Source organism: Carettochelys insculpta, chromosome 16, assembly GCF_033958435.1.
Source record: "Carettochelys insculpta isolate YL-2023 chromosome 16, ASM3395843v1, whole genome shotgun sequence".
In the NCBI taxonomy this organism is placed as follows: Eukaryota; Metazoa; Chordata; order Testudines; family Carettochelyidae; genus Carettochelys; species Carettochelys insculpta.
In genome coordinates this window covers 38159008-38176262 of record NC_134152.1, presented here as the reverse complement: position 1 = coordinate 38176262, position 17255 = coordinate 38159008, and the positions used below count along the sequence as shown (strand labels likewise).

The 17255-nt window shown below is 46.9% G+C and overlaps 2 protein-coding genes across 5 annotated transcripts in view; one reads left to right on the top strand and one right to left on the bottom strand.

Moving 5' to 3' along the window:
- Nucleotides 1–12516, top strand: part of SCNN1B (sodium channel epithelial 1 subunit beta) — a 49208-nt gene extending 36692 nt beyond the window's left edge. For both annotated transcript variants that reach the window (XM_075011056.1, XM_075011057.1), the window contains 6 exons: nt 1060–1177; nt 2223–2298; nt 2480–2537; nt 5016–5077; nt 7488–7563; nt 8311–12516. In XM_075011056.1, coding sequence (XP_074867157.1) covers nt 1060–1177; nt 2223–2298; nt 2480–2537; nt 5016–5077; nt 7488–7563; nt 8311–8691 — 771 coding nt within the window. In that variant the 3' untranslated portion in view covers nt 8692–12516. The remainder of the gene's footprint in view (nt 1–1059; nt 1178–2222; nt 2299–2479; nt 2538–5015; nt 5078–7487; nt 7564–8310) is intronic.
- The window catches only part of COG7 (component of oligomeric golgi complex 7), a 57144-nt gene that overhangs the window by 3541 nt on the left and 36348 nt on the right, over nt 1–17255 (bottom strand). The window contains exons 18-19 of one of the 3 annotated variants that reach the window (XR_012647786.1): nt 16770–16949; nt 14096–14221 (exon numbers count right to left, since the gene is read on the bottom strand). Coding sequence is in view for 1 of the 3 variants with exons in the window: in XM_075011055.1 (XP_074867156.1) it covers nt 16946–16949 (4 nt within the window). In the remaining 2 variants the exon portion in view is untranslated. Of the gene's footprint in view, nt 1–5997; nt 6121–14095; nt 14222–16716; nt 16950–17255 lie in introns of those variants that run through there. The other 2 variants (XR_012647785.1, XM_075011055.1) reach the window with 2 other exon arrangements.

Below are 17255 nucleotides of genomic sequence, written 5' to 3'. Positions count from 1 at the left end.
TTTGGGAAATACAGGTCTCGTCCATACGTAATGCATATGGCCCAAGGAAATTTAAAGACCTCTCATCAAAATGCAACATTTTCATTGTTCAATGACTAATTCACAGCAAAGCCCTTAGGTTCTAATTTCTTCTCTCTCCATCAAATGTCCCAGTTCAAAATCTTATGCGTAGATCGCTGCTTTACAAGGGCCTGAGACTGAAAAGCTAAACACCCTGGAGGTGGTAGGCTGCAGCCATGACTATCTCAAGGGAAGGGTGTGTAAGACAAAAGAAAATTCAGCTTTCTGAGTGCTGCTCGTTGTAATAAAGAAAGTGAAATGTTTCACATTTTAATAGAAGTTAGAAGGATTTTGAAAAATGGGATGCAACACCTAGTCAGGAGTGTTCTCCATCTACAGTCGCCAATCAAAGGAAAATAAGAACGTTCCATATAAGGCCAAAAAACAATGTCAAGGTCCATAAATTATTCTAAACTTACTTTCCAGTTCTGTTTGGAAATCCCACACCACTTCCCAGCAACCCTAACTAATTTGGGGAGGGGAGGGTTGTGTGACTGCAGTGGAGGGAAGCTTCATGTGTTCTCTGTGACTCAGTGATAGCACCTCATAAAACGCAGTAATCCCATTTACCATGGTGAAGTGCTTTGTGCTCCCTGGAGAGCAGAGCAGAGCAAGCTGGAGTTCTAAAGTGAAGACAATCCAGCAGGTAGGACTTGCAAACCAAACCATTTGCTGCTCCTGAGTTCCAGTCTGCCCTGGCAGTCACATTTCTACACATGCAGTTTAAAGACACAAATCCCTTGCATCCTGCTTATCACTGCACCTGTAAGAACCCAACAACCTGAAGCCCCGCTGTGCAGTTCCTCTTGCTAAACCAGCAAAGCTCCCAGCGTGAAATGGGCTTTTCCCAACTTGGGGCTCCAAAAGTCTTCCATTCTTTGCAAGAGGAATGCACACTCTGGGTGCTGGGGAGGAAGGTATGTGGGAGCAGTCCCCTGTGCACTGATCACTGTGAGAGCCCATCCCAGTGCTAACTGGCTCCTTGTCCCCTCTTTGCAGGCTTGTCTGCGCTCCTGTTTCCAAGCTCAGATGTTTGAAAACTGTGGGTGTGGTCACTTCCTTTTTCCTTTACCTGAAGGAGGCAAATATTGCAACAGTGAAGATGATCCAGACTGGGGTAAGAATGTGAACAGCGTATGAAGTAACAAGGCCCCTTAGTGCACCAGAGACGGGACTGGAAATGTAGAGGGCTCTCAAGAGCATTTAAAACAAAAAGCAGTCAAGTAGCACTTTAAAGACTAGCAAAATGGTTTATTAGGTGATGAGCTTTCGTGGGACAGACCCACTTCTTCAGACCATAGCCAGGGTCTGAAGAAGTGGGTCTGTCCCACGAAAGCTCACCTAATAAACCATTTTGCTAGTCTTTAAAGTGCTACTTGACTGCTTTCTGTTTTGACAGTGTGTAGACTAGCACGGCTTCCTCTTTGTTACTATAAGAGCATTTAAGTAATTGTGACAAACACTTTGCTTATATGAGTTTGACAGTGGCTCTGTTTGCTAACAAGGTGGATTGTGAGGAGGGAGGCAGAGTTCTCAGCTCTGGCATCAAATTAAAGAATCTCTGATTCCACAGCAGTTTAGCAGAAGGCTTCTCACTCAAATATGGCCAGCTGGTAACACCAGTCCCGGGGGGCGGCAACAGGGATTTCTGCTCTCTGCTGTGGAGTGAACAGAAAGCACAGCACCAGCCTTATTGCATTTCAGATCCCCTAGCATGGAAAGGTTAGCGTTTCTCCATGTGTTTGTATCGAGCCCCTGATAAATTTCCCGCCTGCAGCACAAGGTGGCACAGAGCAGGTAGAATCCTCAGCACAACTCTGTCTGCTCTGAATGTTTGAGTAGTGCAGCTCTCTCGTGACAGACATTCACAGAAAAGGAACCGTACTGAACAATGGTGCACTGTGTATTCAGTGAGGTTCTGTTTCAAGTGACAGACCAGCATACCTACTGACGTGAGGAAGCTCTACATATGTAATACAGTGCTGCATAATCACTCTATTAAGCACTTAGTAAGAGCTATCTGGAAAAAGTATTTTGGCATCTAAGAATTTGTTTTGCTTAAATGTTTTTCCAAAATTCAACATGTTTAAGGGGATGCAGATTTGTGCAGCAGTAAAGTTCTCATCTGAAAGGCTTGTTTGCTTTTTGTTTTCACCAAACAGCATATTGCTATTCTTCACTGAGATCAAGTATAGGACACAGGCAGTTTTGTATTGACTCTTGTAAGGAAACGTGCAAGTAAGTACATAAAGTATCTCTGGTAGCTCTCAAGGTGGAGGGTATCCTGCGTTTCCTCACTCAGTAAATACTGATCCTGACATCTAAAGTCCTTTTGGGGACCTTGGAAATCAATCAAGTTCTAGTAATTTAAGAGACGTGAAAAATTCTCTATATTAATGTTCTTGTGTCTTCTTTCCAGTGACACTCAGTACAAGATGACCATATCAATGGCAGACTGGCCATCTGAGGCTTCCGAGGTAAAGCCAGTTTCTAACTTTTAAAGTGTAGGCTGCTAATGAGATGTTATTTCCCAACTGAATGGTTTGAGGTTCATGAGTTCAGCTTGGTCACTTCCCTTCCTTTGCTAATTGATAGTGTTTAGCAGAGAACAGAATCTCCAAGGTGTGAAATACAAACCAGGAGCGAGCACTTTTCCTGTAACAGAACTGGAGCCAGGACTATCATGGCTGGTTTTAAAAAGCAGATGTGGCCTCAGTTTGTTCACCCAGGTGAAAATCAGGAACAGCTAATAGTCCAAATCATGTAAAAGTGAAGTCACCGAGAGGAGACTCAGGCCCTGAATTACTCATTATTTTAGATGCTCTTTAGCTACAATGAGAACAGTGGCCTTCTTTTCCACATAAACACAGACCTTGCTTCTTTTCCACATAAACACAGACCTTGCTTCTGAAGGTCACTGTGCCATGGACGGCTGCCCAGCCAAAGCCAAAGTAATAAAATACGGTACAGGGCTCCCAGCTGGAACAGAAGGCTGCTGTATTGGGGCTTCCCCTGCCACTGCACCATAAACTTGCTGTCTGGCTTACTCCTGTCACTCTTGTCCATTTACCCACGATCAGCTGAAGGCTGCAACAGAAGCTACATGGACCCTGTGTGGTTTTGCACTCTCAATAGCAGAAGACAGCAAAAAACATCCACCTTTGAGCTAGATGAAGGATCTGTCTGAAGTAGAAAAGGGTGATAAGATCTTACAGCATAGCCAGTGTGAAACTTCAACATACCATAGATATATTCATTAAATAAATAACTAAGTTGCACACTGAAGCAGCTACAGGTCAGGAAATGTCAAAATTAAAATTAAGTTTGCACATACAGCTTTACCTCTGCCCTGCAAATTTGCAGATTTCTGCTTTCTCTCTGTGGACTATATGTGCAGATCACATGTGGGATACAATCTTCTATCCACAAAGGGCTCTGCATATACGTGACATGTCTTATTTGTATGACCACCTTCTATATGTTAAATACATCACCTTGCAACATTTGCAAGAAGATTTTCGTTGTGTAGCACCCTCGTCTGTGCATGTTCTAGACGAAGGTCCATTCTCTTTCCAAGTTCGCTGTAATCAAAATAAGCTTTGTAGTATTTAAAAGGCCATCTCTCAGCTTTCCTCAAACTCCCATGGACTCAGTCATGGCTAACTTCAGAGAAAGTATAAAATGTGTCATGTGAGGATTTAGCAGGGATACAGCAGGTGTTGGAGAGCAGCAGAAGGTAATGGCAGAAGCCATCTTGCCTTCTTTGGTACAATTCCCTGTTGATGGCATCTGCTTATCTAGGAAAAGGTTAGAACAATTATGCTAACCTGAGAGACTGATGAAGGGATCATTCCATACTCAGAAAATGTTTCTGCAGACCCATTTTGGATCAGCATAGTACAGAGCAGATGTTGCAACAATGAACAGAGCCCCAGGAAATCACCTGGGGAATGAAAGAGGAGGTGCTGACTGAACAGGGATCTACTAGAGCTATACAGACAACAGTATTTGCTGAATACATTATCCAACACTTCCCCATTTTTCTAGACAGATCCGCTGGGCAATCAAAGAGATTATTCAGAATAGAATAATCAGATTCTGTGACATCTTTTTAATCAGACAAGGGAACAGTTTTAATATTTACCCAGTTCTACTCTTCACAACACCCCTTCCTCTAGTTCTCTCATTTTGCATGCTTAATTCTCCTTCTCTTCTGCATTTGTTCTTTACCTTTTCCTTAAATTCTCTTCTCTCACACTGCTGCAGGTTATCCAGGAAATTTTGGAGCTCTAGTTTTATTTGCAGTTAACTTGTCACTCTTCCTAACTGAGTATAAAGGTTTATGCTGAGTTTTCTGTTTTTATGCTTCCCCTGTGCCAACTCCTGCACCTGGTCAAACTCCAGCCAGTTCTCATCTGCAGCCCCGCCTGTAAAGAAACCCTGCCATGCCCTAGCCCATAATAGGCAACTCACTTCACCAAACGGGGCCTTTTGGAAAGTTACATTTGCTTCAGCTGACACCCAAAACCCTTCCAGTGATGGAAATTGGAACTCTGCTCCCAGTCCGATCCAGAGTCTCCCTAAGTCACTGCACCCCATTCTCTAATCATTTGAAGACAGCAAAATTAAAATATCAGGGCCACTCACATGCACCTCTAGGCAAGTGGAACCTCTGCAAAATTTCCCCTGCTGCAGGAATAGCTTTGCTTCCTTTGATTTGCTTCCCCAGGTCCTGGGGCTCTGGCATGGAGGAAAGTCACTTGTCTACAACTGCATCACAAACTCCTTTATACAGTGTAGTATCACTGGTTATTCAACATGGGCAGGGGCCACAGGATCCAGCTTTCTGTGTATAATTTGTGTGCCTTGGAGGCTAGTGTCTGGCCTGCCCCAGAGCACACACGGCTCACAGAGAACATTATCTTTTTCAATAATGAATTAATTTTTCCCCCTAGGACTGGATTTTCCATATTTTGTCCTATGAAAGAGATCAATCAACAAATGTGACTCTGGACAGGTGAGTAAAAACAAGTCAGAGAAGTCCTGAGGCACCAGCAGAGGTTGGGTTCGCTCAGCCCTTGACAATCAACCCAAGCACGTAGGAGGAGAACAAATTCCCCGATGTGGTTTATGCCTGACCACACAGACAATCCCACAAGAAGCACATACAGCTCTCGTGCTCTCCACAGCTGCAAAGTAGGCAAACCCAAAACCTGGAATCAGAGGTCAAGCTAAGAAGCATATTGAACACAGCAGCTTCTTAGCACTTGCAAGTAACTTTTCACAGAGACAAGGTTTCTAATGTTCAGCATCTCTAGGTGCATGTCAGAGTTTCCGTAGATATCATCCAGACAGAGAAAGAGAGACAGACATGGCAGGATGGATGTAGGAGTGGCAGGGTTACCCACCTGCAAACACTAGACTGGCACCAGCTCCATCCTGGAAGGAGCCAAAGCGGGGTCCCAGGTTGGGTGGAGATGGCTGTTCCTATTTGATAATCAGAACTGAGGCCTCCAGCAAGTTGGAGAGCTGAACCCTGCCTTTGAAGTAATTGGACTCCAATGCTAGACTGTAGCTTTGTTTTGAACATTCCTGACTTTGTTGCCTATGCATGCACAAGTGAATGTAATGTAGCAAACAAGTCGCATGAAAGCTGGGGCAGGACATAAAGGCTGAGCACAGTCTGCTTTAAAAGCTCAGATGCAAACGGGTCACACTGAAATCAAACGGTGTGAATGTTAATCTCCCTGACATAGGACCGGCACTTGTATCACATCAGCCTCTCCAACAACGCAGGTCATAAAGCCGAGTGAAACAGTCCTCAGTGCAGTTAGTTCCATCCTCAGAGAAAGGCAGAAGCACAGTTCTCCTCATGCACAAAACCAGCACCTTGCATTTCATAGCCAAACCTGGATGGCTCTGGCATCCCCCTTTTACCTGTGTGTAGCAGACAGACAGGCTGCCCTCTAGATTTCACTGGGCCTGGCAGTTTTCAGCTGTGGTCCAGAGTTGCTCCTAGTGGCACCAGTTGCATTCCTTGATTCCACAGAATTCCAGCTCCTAAGCAGAGTAAAAAGTTGCCAAATGATGTTAAATAGTGAGTGGTTCCGTAGTCCCATCCCATGTGCATAATGCAGAGGCTGCTGCTCTGTCCCGGTGACAACGGACATGAATCATGTCATTGTGCAGAATGGAGCCAGGTGATTGGGTTCCGAGGGAGAAATGAACTAGAAGCCACCCCCTGGGGCAGACTGGTAACCCTGGCTCTTCCCCTGTGGAGTCACAGTATTAGGTGCTGTTAGCCTGGGGTCAGTTACAGATTTGGGTGTTTTAAACACGGGCAGGATCAGGCAGTTTTCTGCATTTGGCATCCATTTGCCCAGGCGATGACTACCGTGAAGCTTCAGGTGTTGGGCTGAAACAGAGCACAAACACGAGACTGACTATGAAAGGTCTGGCACCGATGGAGCGAAGTAGCACAGTGATAATGTGTGGTGGAGTGTGAAAGAAAAACCAGCCAGCTGCCAGGAGGTCTGGTGATACCTGAGAAAGCAAGTTCTGCAGCAAACCATGGGGGAGCATTAACAAGGCCGTCAGTGGAGTTACCTGGTTTTAGAATAGCATCGGGGCCGTAACATTGGTTTAAGAGCTTGGAGATAGACAGGACGTAACACCATAGTAGAGTTAGCAGAAAAGAGTAAGTAAAGGTGATGGCCAAAATTTTCATACTCCAATGCTAAGCACTTCTAAAAGGGGCCAGTGTAGACGTCGGCTTCACTGGGAGAGGGGCTGCCTGGCTTCTCTGAAAAGTAGCTGTTTGTTTAGGTGTGGAAGGGGGGTTTAGAAACCTAACTCTGACACAGCTGTCTTAAAATGGTGTCAAAGGGCCATAAAACTACACATGAGCTCCCCACAGGAGTGCCGCTGAAAACCACCCGAAAATGCTAAGCCATTGCAGGCCAGGCAAAACCAAGTACCTCCCCGCACACAGTTTATAGCCATCCCTTGGCAGCCTCCAGAACAGAGCTCAGGGTTATTGAGGTGTGGCAGTCACAGGAAAGTGTGCTGATTAGCTCCCAGAAGTTTGCTCCTGGCAAGTTCCCCCCAGCCCCTAGAGTTTCAAAGCCCCTCCTATGCACTTGCTAGGCTGCACTGTGTTTTTAATACCTCTTCAGGGATTCAGCTCATAAAGGTGCCTAAGAACAAGCACTCTTCCCCAGCATCCAACGCGTCTACCTCTGCTCCAGGCCAGACTGCGTGTTAAGTAGGAGGCCGAGTATAAATGTCACTGTTGGTGCTGCTTTGATCCCAAATGCAAGGCCAGGCCCTCCCAGGGAGCCTGGGAATCCCGCTGGACCTACACTTGAGTAAATGCATAGGGCACACTGGGCTAGAACTTAGTCTGACCTCATTTTTGTGTCCTACAGAAATGGGATCATCAAGCTAAACATTTACTTTCAAGAGTACAACTACAGGACCATCTCGGAATCTGCTGCTACAACCGTAAGTGCCATGTCAGGCACCTGCTCCCAACACACACATCACAGCGTATTCCCAGCACCTTTTCCAAATGCCAAATACCTGCCCCATTTCCACCAAAATGGCTCTGTCTCTGAGCAGTGTCTGTTCAGCTCCCTGCTGAGATTAGTCTGAAATATTTAGAGGTGTCCCCATCACCTGGACTGTGTGGTACCTGTGTGCACTTGCTGTGGTACTCTGTGTAGCTGCTGTGGGGGCTAGAATGCCTACTCCTGGTCAGCACCACTCTATCCAGGCTGGCTCCTAACTAACCAAGTCTTCATTTCTGTTGATGATCCATTTCCTCCTTTACCTGTGATGGAGCCAGGGGGAGCAAAGCTCAGGAAGTCTCCTGTGGGGTGAGCCATTGCCTTCCTGTCCCTCTTTACCTGAAACACAAGGGGCTGAGCTAACTGTTGCAGGTGTTACCTGGGTACACGGCCACCTAGTGAGAGTTCCACTCCCTGAAGTACCCGGCTTCCCAGATGCTTGTGCAGCTGATGATAGATGGGCCCTGACATGTTCCCTGTAAGCCAGGCACTTATATGCCCATCCAAGAGAGATTCTGATGCCACCCAGCTGATTAGCAGAGTGCCCACAACTAGATTTTACGTTACTATTGTTGGTGCACATAAAAATTTCTTCCATACATGGGAGGAAGAAATCTGCACCTGGATGGAAGAGATTAGAGGGAACATAGGCCCTGACCTAGTTTTCGGGTTTTTTTTCCAGATTGTGTGGCTCCTGTCAAGCCTGGGAGGCCAGTTTGGGTTCTGGATGGGGGGCTCGGTGCTGTGCCTCATTGAATTTGGAGAAATCATCATTGACTTTCTGTGGATCACCATAATTAACATCATCAACTGGTGCAAGGGCCTGAAGCAGAAGCGAGCCCGGGCCCAGTACCCAGATGCCCCTCCAACAGTGTCAGAGCTGGTGGAAGCTCATGTCAATCTTGGCTTCCAACATGAGGACACCAATGCCACCCACAGTGAAGAAGCTCCTCCCCCTGAAACACTCCCCCAAGAGCCAGGCACCCCACCCCCCAACTATGACTCTCTGCGCATAGACCCACTGGCTGTCGTGGACTCAGACAGTGATGACGAGGCCAGTTAAGCAACACAGAATATTGCAGCGCGCTTGGCCCAGGGCAGGTCCTGGCTCTGGCTCTGGCTTGACATGACTCTTATTCACTCTGCTCTGGTCTGGTCTGTTCTTTATGAAAGCTGCCGGGGCTAAAAAAGGCCACAAAAGCTCCTTCTAAAGAAATTCTACCCAGAAAGCATGGAGGGCGGACTCTGACTTTAGCATGTGTGTCATCCAATACTGCCATCTCTTCGATTCAGAGGCACACTAGTGATTTGTTTTAGCAAGTTCCCCTGGGCCCCCCCACCCTCCACATTCATATCTAGAAAGTGCTTTTTATCTAGCTGTTTCTGTAATCGCTAGCTTTTCACGCAGTGAGTGGGGTAAACTAATTGTACCGCTTTGCACACTAGCCTGACAGCAGACTAGAAGCTGTCACAGTGACAAAGAAGTTAGGTAAAGGGGGAAATGTCACACAGGAATGACTTGTGGATGGGCTGCAGTTAGGAGAGATGGGGATGGCCATGGCACGAGAACGTGACTGGGGTTTCGCTCTGTGTGGTAGGTTTTTAGAAACAAGTACAAACTAGTGCCTGTGCTACACACGTTTCCATAGAGCTAGCCTGCAAGTCACAGAACAGACGTGACCGACGCTTTTTATTTAAGGCAGCGGTAGGCAACCTGGGCCTCACTGGGTTTTCTGCTGCACTAGTTTCTTCCTACCAGTTGTACAAAAGTGACACACGCTAAAAGCAAGGAGGGCCACTCACACAGTCCACTCACTGGCTTTGGTTGCCCCTTGCTGGTCTAAGTCTTCTCAATATTTCCCCCTTCAAGTAACCAGCAGTAGAATCAGTGACCTGCTCCAGGCAGGAGAGGTGGTGGCTTTTTGTTTGTGTTCCTGTGCTCACTGCTCTGATTTCTTGTCATTTGTTTTGTGCAGATGGCACATTTGTCAATGTATGTTAGAGGTAAAGCAGTTCAGTTTCCATTGAAGATGCAGACACGCCCATGGGAGGGGATGGGCCGCTCACCTAGCAGTGGCATTCCTAGCAAAAACCACCAGCTATGGTTAGGGAGTGTCCTGGCGGCAGCATGGGTGAGGTTTAGTGCATGTAGAAAGAAACACTGCTCGTGCAGGCTGGGGTTAGAGAAGGTACAGATTTGGGTCAAGCTTCCCTAGGCAGCCAGCTCTGCCACTGCAGGGGAACCACTCGCCCTGCCACTCCATTCTGCAGACTGCTTCTTGGTACTTGGCAAGTGAGCCTCTGACCTTACACTGACAGCTCCCCATGAACCACAACTTTGTGAAGAGGTAGTAGCTTGCGGCCATGGCTGCTGGCCCAGGGCTCCTCACCGAGCTGCAGATCTAGTTATAGAAGCAGTTTCCAGAACTTCAGGATGAAACAAGACTGTGTGGTGAAGTCATGAGACTAGGCACAAATAGTCCTGGGGTATAGCCCCAGCTTGGCAGGTCCCTGCTGTGTGCCCATGGGCGAGTGCTCTACAGCCCCTTACCTGTCAGGTAGGACAAATACACTCACATGCCAGATGGGGGGCAGTGGCGTGAAGCTTCGTGCTTGTTTTTATAAACCCCATTGAGAGCCACAGCTGAAAACTGCTGTCAAACTCTCAGGGCTCAGGCTGGCTGGATACTCCAGTCCTGCTCCACACAGCCACAGAAGCCATCCTTAGAGCCCTGCGAGTCCCCTGGCAGGGGCTGGCAACCAAAATAGCAAGAAAAGCCATTTTTTTCCAAATGAGTAAAAAACTCAATCATTCAGGAGCCACGATGCATGTGAATATGAAACAGTCCTTCCTAAATAACATCAAACCAGCCTTTTTGTGACCCCTATTTGAAGAACAGTGCACACAATGGCCGCGTCTACACGTGCACGCTACTTCGAAGTAGCGGCGCCAACTTCGAAATAGCGCCAGTCACGGCTACACGTGTTGGGCGCTATTTTGAAGTTGAAATCGACGTTAGGTGGTGAGACATCGAAGTCGCTAACCCCATGAGGGGATGGGAATAGCGCCCTACTTGAACGTCGAAGTAGGGCACGTGTAGACGATCTGCGTCCCGCAACATCGAAATAGCGGGGTCCGCCATGGCGGCCATCAGCTGAGGGGTTGAGAGACGCTCTCTCTCCAGCCCCTGCGGGGCTCTATGGTCATCGTGTGCAGCAGCCCTTAGCCCAGGGCTTCTGGTTGCTGCTGCGGCAGCTGGGGATCCATACAGTTGTCGGCTCTGTGGATCTTGTGTTGTTTAGTGCAACTGTGTCTGGGAGGGGCCCTTTAAGGGAGCGGCTTGCTGTTGAGTCCGCCCTGTGACCCTGTCTGCAGCTGTTCCTGGCACCCTTATTTCGATGTGTGCTAGTTTGGCGTGTAGACGTTTCCTCGCAGCGCCTATTTCGATGTGGTGCTGCCCAACGTCAAAGTTGAACGTCGACGTTGCCAGCCCTGGAGGACATGTAGACATTATTCGCTACATCGAAATAAGCTATTTCGATGTAGCGTGCAAGTGTAGAGGTAGCCAATGTGATACATGTTTACAGCAGAACATTCACAAACTTTTTTGCATATTCTGTTTCCTCACACTTTGTGCATGTTTGTACCACTGTCTTCCTGATTTCACTCCTGAACCTTCTCTCCCTGTCTGGAGGATGGTAGGGGGAGTTATCCAACATTTCGAGATCACATATCATTTGCTATTTAGACATGAGTTGTTCATCGTTGGGCTTTCAGAAATTCACCGTTTACTAAAAATAATCAGGAGATTGTTTTGTTTTGTTTTTTAAACACTTTGTAGTTATCAAGTCGGGAGCCACAACATGGAAAAACAAAGTCCTTAAAGAGCCATATGTGGCTCTGGAGCCACAGGTTGCAGACCCCTGTCCCTGGGTATCAGCTTTGTATTGCAGGGTAGCTGCATTTGTGGATGTCAATGCAGATATTCAGGGCTCATTTCTGCAGCCCTGGACACAAATCTTGTATCTGCACAGAGCTTTAAGGATTATCCTCACACCTAGTAGCACAACTGATGTAACAAAACTCTAGCAAGACACACCCTAACACCACAACCACATACTAAAGCAGCAGGCTCCAGCGGCTGCAGTGCCCAGCCCCTGCAGAGGTGGGGGGTCCCTATAGTACAATGCTGACTTTGTAATGGAACATGATTGGCAGATGTGCTTGGTTTGGGATTGCGAATGTTGGCAGTGATGGTCAATGTACCAAACTTGCATGCTCTGAGGACTGCTCACTGATAAAGGGCTGCATTCCCCACAGGCCTGCCTCCTCCTCCCCTTCACATTCGATACTGGGGGGGAAAGCAGTGGGCCTCAGGAACAACCAGGTAAGCCAGGGCTGACGGTTCATAAAGAGCACACAATGTCTGCCATTCTGCCCCAGGCACGGGGGCCAGGGGACAGCTCCTGAGAGCACAAATTGAACTGCTTTTTCTTTCAGTATGAAACAGGATGCAGTGTGATTTATTGTAAGTGGGTGAAAGTCAGGAATAAGTGACAGTCTCAAACCTGTCCTCATCTTCAACAGGGCAGACTCCTGTCCCCACAGAGCCCCTCAGTGGTCAGGGCAAGCACCACCCCCCTCAAAATCCCATCCTGTCCTCTGGTCCAACAGGGAAGTGATGGTTTTCTTTCCATGGCTGGGAAGAAGGCAGCTCCCTCACCATTAGTGTTTCCTCAGTGGAGCCACAGTCTATAGTTTAAGTTTCTACCCGCTAGAAACTTATTTCCTGGCTCTGCAATGGGGAACCAGAGCCAGCCCACACCTGGGGCAGCTGCTTCACCAGGACATAGGGCCTGGGCAGCGTGAGCCTCAGCAGTGGTGTTATGGGCGCTGCTCTGCTCCAGCCCCCCAAGCTGCTCAGGAAAGAAGGCCATAAGGGCTAGGTGGGAAGGGTGCAATGGAGGCACGAAGGACAAGGGGGGAGTGTTTTGGGGGATGAAGTGGAGTGGTGGCAGGGGCCTGGGGCGGAGAGGTGGGTGCCCCAGGCCCTGCACCCCACTAGGGATGGCCCTCTGTGGAAAACGTGGGTAAAAAACAAAAACAGCTTTCAAAGAAGTGGGCTCTTTCTGAGTGCACTCACAGGGAGAGTGGAAGAATATAACATGTAACAACTCAATACAGTCGAGAACACTGAGGACATCAGCTTCCTCATTAAGCCATGCCAGCCCTGAATCTAATTTACATTGTAATTTTGCACAGATTTCTAGTTTCAAAATCAAATATACCAAATGCCTTTTGTTCTATTCACAATCTCAATTGCCTAAATACTGGAGAATTCACATTACACCAAATCTCCACTGCGTCCTCCTCTCATTACACCATTACCAGAGAAGAGCTAGATAGATCATAGACTACTAAATTTGGAAGAGACCTTGCATGATCATCGAGTCCAGTCCTCTGCACACACCCCAGGATGAAGCGCCATTTAGACCAGACAGATGTTTACCTAACTTGCTTTTAAATATCTCCAATGATGGAAGTTCCACAACCTTCCCAACTAGTTTATGAGTGGCAATCTCTGCTTTCACATAGTGCAGTGATTGATGTACTAAAAATGACCATCAGCTCCACTTCATCGCCTATTCATACACAGTGCACTGAACCCTTTTCCTTCTGTTAAAGGAAGTTATCAAAATTAGACACAACTGTGTTTAAGCAAATACTTTTAAATCTACAGAGTATCCAAACCAAACAAACTAACAGCATGAACTAGGTTAACAATTTTTATTTCTTTTGCCCCACATAAGTGAACATTAACTAGAGTCCTGTAACTTCAATTCCCAGCATCACAGAAGTGAAAGAGAAATCCCTTCGTCTATCAGCCCATATTCTGATTTGTTCCGGTTACTCCAAAGGAAACTTTTATTCATAAGAACAACCCTTGAACATCCCATTCACTAAATATATGGCAAAAAAAGTCTCTCAATTGCCCTTCACATTACCACCCTTTCCTTCTATATGAGGAATTCTTCGTGTTTTGACGTCTTCAAATAATTCCAGTTATTGGTGAAAGACTGGTCTAAGGCTGTGACCAGCAGAGGAACCTAAGCTGGAGCAACTGCCAGTCCCAAGCATGCAAAAGTCATGAATCAGGTCCCAAAAACAACACTGCATTAAAATAATGAGAATTTTAAAATAATGTGAGGTTTTTATTCTTTGCCTTCTGAAGTTTGAGCCTTTATAGGTCGTGTTTTTTAATTTCTCTTTGGGACCTAAAGAGCTACATTTAAAACAATATGAAAAACATTCTTACTTTAGCATATAACTCCAGGAGCTGGAGATTTCTTAAAACCACACAAAACTATGTTTGCAGGAAGCAGATGTTGACAGGGCGTTGTGAGCCTCCACTCCAGAAATCACTTCTATTCTTGATTCACCAGAACCCTCATTTGTTAACCTTCCGGGCACATTATCTTGTTTCTTGGGCAATTGAGGAGGAGCAGGCTTAGAGAGGTTGGAAGATATTACTGGCAGACCTTTATATTGCCTTTTCCTATGTGATCCTAGTCTCTGGGCAATAGAGAGATTTCTACAAATGCAAAGAAACAAATAACCAATGCCACATATTATCAGCAATTTGCAAATGATACAAAACCTGCATGTTCCCATCTGATCAATATTTCAGTCTCATTCAAAACACTGGAAGAGCCTTCGCTCACCCAGGGATATTGCGTTCATTTTGTCAGTGCTAAGAAAAAAGGGCAGGATCTAAGGTGTATCCATTATAAACTTCTCCATGTTCCAAAACCAGGAGATAAGAGTAAGTAGTGGACTCTAATTTTCACATACTACTCTAGCATACCTTCTCCTTGCATATCTCATCTAATCATTACCCAACTTTAAACAAACCATCAGCATTTCAAAAGCAGGCATCTTTATGTTAATCAGTGAAGCCATTCTGTCAAACTTTTGCCTTGAAAATGTGGCATTTTCCCTTCCCAAATGCAAGGCACCCAGCACGGCTCCCACATTACTATGTAAAGAAGTGAGACTACTCCTGATTTCAAAAGGATCAGATTTCTTGTGTTTGAACACTGGCTGCTGAGTGAGTTCCACAGCAGACAGGAGCTTACCCCAAAACACACAGCATGCTGGGAGAAATTCACCCCTTGCACTCAAGAAAGATTGAGGCATTTCAGGAGCTACTGTCTTCAGCAGATGCTTTTAGGGTTAATAAAATGGGATCCTGCTGTCCTGTGAAATACACATACATGAACCAGCTTCTCTCTTGAGTTTGTTTGCTTTTTATTCACCAGTTTGCTATTGTTTGGAGATGAAGGAAGTTAACAGCAGATGGAGACCAGCCTATTCCAGACAATCAGCTATGTTATCTTAAGCAGGTGGTGTTGTAAGGAGATCATCTAGCCCTGGGTACAACTAGAGCAAAACCATGAGCAAGCAAGTAAAAATAACCAGGATTTGTGACGGGGCAGATGAAATGCAGTCAGGAAACCTGCTCAGGACAGCAAGATCCAGATCTTGCAAGAAATGTCCTAGTCCTTTGCTGTTCAACTCCACATTCCCCTCCTATCCAATAAATGGATCACTTCCTTCAGTAGGTGGAGGACTCTGTAAAGCACTCTCCTTCACAAATAAAGAGTTTCCCCGGAATCTGAGTGCTTCAACATGCAACCCATACGGCCATCGCACGAGAACTGGGTGAACTGAACAAACCTCTGGATTCGGGCCAGGGCATTCTAGAATGTATGTAATAATACTTGGCAGCTTCACAGACACCCACCCCCACTGCCCCGAGCAGCAGTGGGCACGTGCTGCTCCCCCCATTTTGCAGAAGAGGTAAACTTGGCACAGAGAAGCAATTTGCATAAAGCACCAAGCAAGACAACAGGGAGCTGAGAATAAAACCAGGTCTCCTGACTCCTGTCTCATCTACACTAGACATTAAAGTCAATTGTAGATACGCAATTCTAGCTATGGCAACTGCATAGCTAGAATCTACTTATCTACAGTCAAAGTACCTGGCTGTCCTCACAGAGGAAGGTGGATGGGAGAAACATTTCCATCTACCTTTACACCTCATAAGACCAGGAAGCACTGGAGGGGTCAACTGACAACTCAGTGTCAGATTTTGTGCATCCCTACTCGCACATGAAATGGAAACCCCGAAAGATGGACCCTGACCGGGTTGATCATCCATGTAACGAAGACGTAACCCCTCTGGTGTAGGGGCCACTGGACAACACCACCTCAGTCATTTGTAACAGTGCCTATTTCAGAAGAGCCCAACAGCTGTTGCCACCCAGAGATGGGGGCCGGGGGAGCAGAATGTGTAGCACTCTCTTCCCCTTGGGCCCACTACTGCACTAGCCCAATGCCATAGGCAGAGGCAAAGGAGAGTGCTTAGCCCTGGGAAGCAAGCGGCAAAGAGAGTCAGTTCCAAACCAGCCCCCACCAACGTAGCAGCTTCGGGCTCGACAGGGCCTAGCTCAGGAGGGGGCTGCCTTTGGGCAGTACTACAAAGGAAATAAAAGAAGCAGCTCCAACGTGTCTAAGGCTTTGTCTTCACTTATCAGTCTGAAGCACAGCCACACCAGCAGACAGCTCTCCCCACGCTCTACATAAGCCACTGCTGCACAGGGAGTAGCTCATAGTGCTGGGAAAGGCAGCCTGGATCACACCAGTGCTTTACAGTGCTGCGCTTTGGGGAAGTGGGCAGAAGAGGTTTTTCACATCCTGGACCCAGAAAGTTAGAGCTGTAAGGCACCCATATAGACTTGGCTTTAGATCCTGCACAGGAGAAAAAGTGCCACGTTTAGTCCTAGCTGGGTGTCAGCAAGGGTCATTCGTGCTTTATATGGCAACAGCTACAGCCTGGAAACAAAAGCAAAGAGGAGCCAGGAGACTCCTCACTGCTGAGTTACAAAGCAGAGAAAGGGTGGGAGAAACTCCAGTCAGGAGAGATTCACCCTCTCGCATGGTAAATGGGAACAGCATGTTCTCTGCAAGGAGGCGGAAAAAGTTTACAATTCTAGGCATTGCTGGTTTATAGCAGGTGTTTGACAAACTAATAAAATGAAAAATGTGCCTTAGGTACTCGAGTCAGGGTGTTTACTTACTTGATTATTTCTCCTGACGTGATCAACGAAGGCCGAACAGGTAGGCTGCCTGCCCCCTGCTAATGGGGCGTTCTGTTGCTCAGCGAGAAGAAAAGTCTTGGTCCCAGGGAAAGATATCAAGCTAACCTCAGACAGTCACAGGCTGCCACCAGCTAGGCTGTTGGAGGAACAAGCCTCTACCTACCACAAAGAGCAAAAGAAAGAAGAGGCGCAGTCACATTTTATAAAAAAGTGGCAGGACCTACAGGAGATGGTCTTGGGGAGACAGGCATGTGTGGGACTGCACAGAAGGCAGGAGATCAGAGGTTGATTTGACAGTCATCAGTTTAGAGGCAGGGACTGAACCACTGGAAATATGGTAAGTGCAGCGGGTAGCAGAGGACAGACCCCTGAGAGGTGAGGAAGAGGAGCCCCAAAGTGCAGTAAGCAAGAGAGGAGGGTCAGGGAAACCTGGGAGGCAGCAAATCCCGACGAGGAAGGCCTGTG